Source organism: Scyliorhinus torazame, chromosome 2 (assembly GCF_047496885.1).
Source record: "Scyliorhinus torazame isolate Kashiwa2021f chromosome 2, sScyTor2.1, whole genome shotgun sequence".
Lineage (NCBI taxonomy): Eukaryota > Metazoa > Chordata > Chondrichthyes > Carcharhiniformes > Scyliorhinidae > Scyliorhinus > Scyliorhinus torazame.
In genome coordinates, this window is record NC_092708.1 from 170,393,116 (window position 1) to 170,397,947 (window position 4,832).

General features: G+C 41.9%; 1 protein-coding gene across 1 annotated transcript; it reads right to left on the bottom strand.

Moving 5' to 3' along the window:
- Nucleotides 1-543: 543 nt before the first annotated feature.
- LOC140393342 (gamma-crystallin S-1-like) lies at nucleotides 544-2,633 on the bottom strand. The gene is made up of 3 exons (XM_072479703.1): nucleotides 2,378-2,633; nucleotides 2,052-2,294; nucleotides 544-889 (listed from the first exon to the last, which is right to left on the bottom strand). Exons 1-3 carry the CDS (start codon nucleotides 2,384-2,386, stop codon nucleotides 614-616), a joined length of 528 nt encoding a protein of 175 aa, XP_072335804.1. The 5' UTR covers nucleotides 2,387-2,633; the 3' UTR covers nucleotides 544-613.
- Nucleotides 2,634-4,832: the final 2,199 nt, after the last annotated feature.

The window sequence follows — 4,832 nt, forward strand, 5'->3', positions numbered from 1 at the left end:
CACGGGGAGAACATACAACTCTACAGAGTCACCCAAGGCCAGAATCAAAACTGGGCCCCTACTGCTGTGAGGCAGCAGTGCTAACCACTGTGCCACCAGCCTCATGACTGCGCTTCATTCCTTGTCCAGTACAAGGGGACCCCAACCAAGATGACAGAGTTCTTTCCCCTCATGATTCCTGGCAAGTGTTTGATATGGTGGCCTAATAAACCTTTTTAAATGAAGATTTCAGAGAATAATCTTGAACAAGTTAAATAAGAGTGTTAATGAAGTTTTGCCAATGTGCCTGGAAATGTCTGTATTAAAAACAGAAAATGTTGGAAATACTCAGCACCATATTTAGTATGAAACACGATTACTGCAGCTATCATAGCTGTCTGAATAAATAACTGAAGTAAAGAACATTAATATTGCTTGTTATGCATTTTTTTTACATCCAATTTTAAAATCAACATTTATTTCTCTATAGTTACTGTGCTCCCCCAGTTATAAACTGTCTGTAGCAGCAGAGACACGGAAACAGAATCCAAAATAGGAAATCAGTTCAGATTATGGCACATTTATTATGTTTCATAATATTTCAGCATGACAAAATCCAGGTTTCAACAAGCGATTAGAAATCCCTCATGCGCCTGAAAGATCCGATAGTTGAGTTGTAGCCGCCCCAGTCACTGTATCTCTTGTATTCACCGGGTCTCATGAAGTACTGTCGGCCTCTGTAGTTGGGATGTTCATAGAAGGTCCAGTAACCGTCCATCACATGGCAGGAGTGGATGTCACGGTAACGGAAACGATCGTAGACAGATGGACAGTCATCCATGAATTCCATCATCTGTCCTCCAAAGTCAGGCCTCTCGTAAATCTTCATTCTGTAGTTTCCACCTCGGTACTGTAATAGAAAGAAATGAGACATGTGGCAGGCAGGGTAGAAATATGTCTACACAACATTCAAAAAAATTATTGCAAAGGGTCATTTTGTAATATCAGGAAATTCATCTGCAACTTTGATGAAAATTCTCCACCCAAAGCATTAAACATGCTCAAAAGAAAATGCTGCAAATCTGTGATAAAAGCAGAAAGTGCCGGAAAAACTCAGCAGGTCTGGCAGTACCTTTGAAGAGAGAAACATTTTGATTCCAATATGACTCTTCTTTGGAACTCCGAAACACTAACTCTGTTTCTCTCTCCGCAGGTGTTGAACCTACTGGGTTTTTTTTTGGCATCTTCTGGTTTTAGTAATCTTTCATTTCTGCTTGCAGATGTTGACAGACCTCGTGTGTATTTCCAGAATTTTCTCGTTGGTTATCAGTTGCTGGCAATTACAATTTGAAAGTTTCATCAATATTATCAAATATTCGGTGGAAGTTCTTATTGTTAACAAGTATGAACTAGAAGGTTTGAGATCGAAATCCCACTCTGGACTGCCCTACGGATTAGAAAAGGAAAATCGGATCTCTGAATACTGATTTGACATTCAGCAGTACTTGTATTTAATGGGAAGTTCAGGAAAGGAGTCGCTCACTGAGACCCTGCAGCTTGTTCTGTTGCCATTCATGAGATCAAAGCTGATTAGTGAGCAAAATACATGAACTCGGCAAGAGGGTTTATTTGACCAGTCTTTGAAGCATCACCCAGAAAATCTATGGATTTCTTCCCATATCTTACTCCACAAATAGTGTCAACTACATCTATGATGATGTTAAGGAGCTGAATATTTCCCTCACCTTTCCAGAACTTGTTTAATTCAGGACATATTTCATTGGACGTTTACTCAGAGATTAGTCCCTGTAATTTCTATGGAAGATTAATGGAAATCTACCCTTGCTCCAACTGGTATATCCTGCAGTTCCATTAGTTTTCCATCAATACCACCCTGAAGGCAAACCCTGAATCCTGCAGTGTAGGCCAACTGTTGTAGCTACAGCTTCGATTTGGCGTTAACATTTGGACAAATTAATTTTGATTTACTAAATTAACAACAGATAAACAGACAATTACAAAAGTAAATCAGTTGCATTAATGTCTAACAAGGTCATAAATGTATTCCTCACGTGTGGGTAAGAGCGACATGACCTGATGTTGTCATTGAATCCCATCCAGCGCTGGTAGTCAGGATATTCTCCCCTGGTCAGAACGTACTGGTATCCCATGTAATTGGGTTTCTCATACATCACCCACCAGTCACTCTCAACACGGATGGAGTTACAGCGGCTGAAGTAAGGGGACAGGTCAGCACAGTCGCTACTGCACTCATAGTGCCGACCCTGGAAGTTCCTGTCCTCGTAAAAGATGACCTGTGAGGAAAGAAGATGAAATGTAGTCCTTGCATTTTCCAAACAATTATTGATAAGGTGAAAAATATGAGAGTTAACCTTACCTTTCCCATTTTGTGCTCACAGTTAGAAAACCAAGAGACTGACACATTATTGCTCTGAGTGCTCAGTATTTATATGTTTGAGAGGCCATTGCAGAGGTGACCTTTGTTATTTCAAACAATCTCAGGCACACATCATCAAAAACAGACCGAGAATTGAAATGTGTCACAGAATACACCATTATTCAGAGCAGTAGATTGCGATTGGTTCTTCTTGTTTTGCTTTCATGTCATTTTGATTGTCCTGTAGCTAAAAAGAGAAACAAAGAATGAGACTACAGCTATTCTCAAAGTGGAATAGACAAAAACGTTCAACTATTAACTCTGCTGTGCTGTTATAAACTGGACGTCACTGATTATTTATGGTTTTTTTTTTTGCTTACAGGTATAAAATAGGTGAATGCTTGTCACTTTGACAAAGCGTTACATGTATACAAATACTTTGATGTTTTGGGGCTGCATAATCAGCAGATCATCATTACCTCATTCAAATTCTCCACTCCCTCATTTTTCACATCAGCTTTTTAAAAACGTTTTCACGGGATATGACCATTGCTAGCAAGGCCAGCATTTGTTGCCAATTCTTAATTGCCCTTGAACTGAATGACTTGCTTGGCCATTTCAGATGTCAGTCAACATTTTCTGTGGCTCTGGAGCCACGTATAAGTCAGACTAAGTAAGGGATAGCAGCTTTCCTTCCCTGAGGAGCAGTAGTGAACCACATGGGTTTTTACGACAATCAATTATGGAGACCAGGGGAGGAATTATCTGGTCTCGCCAGTGACAGGAATCATGGTGGGCGGGGGAACAACATTTGACGTGATGACAAAAGTCTGTTTTCCTCTGCCAGAGAAATAAGGGGCCCTTACTGTTTGTGTTATATATTAACAATTGGTCATGCATGTGGGGAACACGTTTGGGAAATTTGCAGATGACACAAAGATTAACCGAGTGGTGGACAGTGTAGAGGATACCTATAATCCGCAAACTATATAGATGGGTTGGTGGAGTGGGTGGTAAGGTGGAAAGGGACAGATGGATTTTAACACAGAGAAGTGTGAGGTCATGCATTTAGGGAAGTCAAACAGTTATAGAGAGTAGACATTAAATGACAATATACTAAGAGGGGTAGATGAAGTAAGAGATCTTGGCGTACAAGTACACAGATCCATAAAGGTAGCAATTCAAGTAGGGAAAGTTGTAAAGAAGGCATATGAAATGATCTCCTTCATTGGCAGAGGTACAGAATATAAAAGTAAGGATATAATGTTGGAATTGTACAGAACACTGGTGAGGCCACAACTGGAGTATTGTGTGCAGTTCTGGTCACCACATTATAAGAAAGTCTCTAGAAAAGTGTAGCTACGAGGAGAGAATGGATAGATTGGGGTTAATTTCCTTGAAATGAAAAAGGCTGAGGGATGACTTAATTGAGATGTACAAAATTATGAGGGGAAGAGATAGAGTGGACATACAATTGTTTCCCTTGGTGGAGAATTCTAGTACCAGGGGATATAGATTCAAGATAAGTGGCAGAAGGTGTAGAGGGGACATGAGGAAGATCCTTTTTATGCAGAGGGTGGTGGGTGTCTGGAATGTGCTGCCTAAGTTGGTGGTGGAGGCAGAGACCCTAAACTCTTTTAAAAAGTATCTGGATCTGCACCTTAAGTTCTGCAAGATACAGGTTATGGACTGGGTGCAGGAAGGTGGGATTAGAAAAGCCACCTGGGTGTCCTTGGCTAGCATGGATAAGATGGACTGAATGGCCTCCTTCTCTACTGTAATGTTTCTATGATTCTAAGTGGAACTTTCCCTCCAGGCTTTCATGGTGGGTGGGGTTTCATCCCTTTTCATCTCATGAATGCTGATTAAAAGCCCAGCTCACTGGAATCACATTCGCGCTCCCAATCTAATTGCCCCACCAGCGGATAATGAGACCAGTCGATTCATGACTGGTTATGAATGGCAAACTGCTCTTCACACACCACCTTGAGGTTTGTACATGTAGTGTTCACTGCCTTTCACCACACTGCTCTCGTGGCTGCTCCGACTACTGTGCAAGGCTGCGCTGGCAAGACGCATGGGAAGGGAAGAGGTGATAGGCAGACACTTAACTGGAGAACAGGAGGGAAGGGGTGGACAGAGGCACATGACTTTGGTACAGGGGCGATGAAAGCAAGATGGGAGGTTAAGTGTGAGGCATGTCCTGGGGAAGTGTTGAGGCCAGAATTTAAAGGCAGTTCTGGGGCAGTGTACGCCAAGCTACAAGGCTATGCCTGACTGGGTCCAAGGAGGTGAAGATCTGTTGGTGCTGTGTTGGTCATGCACAGCATGGTGTGCAAGGAGTGATCAGTCCCTCACACATTTTGAGTTCTGAGGGTTGGCGGCTTTGTATTGGGTCACAGATGGCACTGTTGCGGTCAGGGGAGGAAACTGAGCATTTAAATGGGGAACTGAA

Excerpts from the sequence above, each read along its gene's own strand:
- LOC140393342 (XM_072479703.1), bottom strand. Across the intron at positions 890-2,051 it reads CATGTCGCTCTTACCCACAC|TACCGAGGTGGAAACTACAG; the intron begins GTGAGGAATACA and ends TTTCTATTACAG.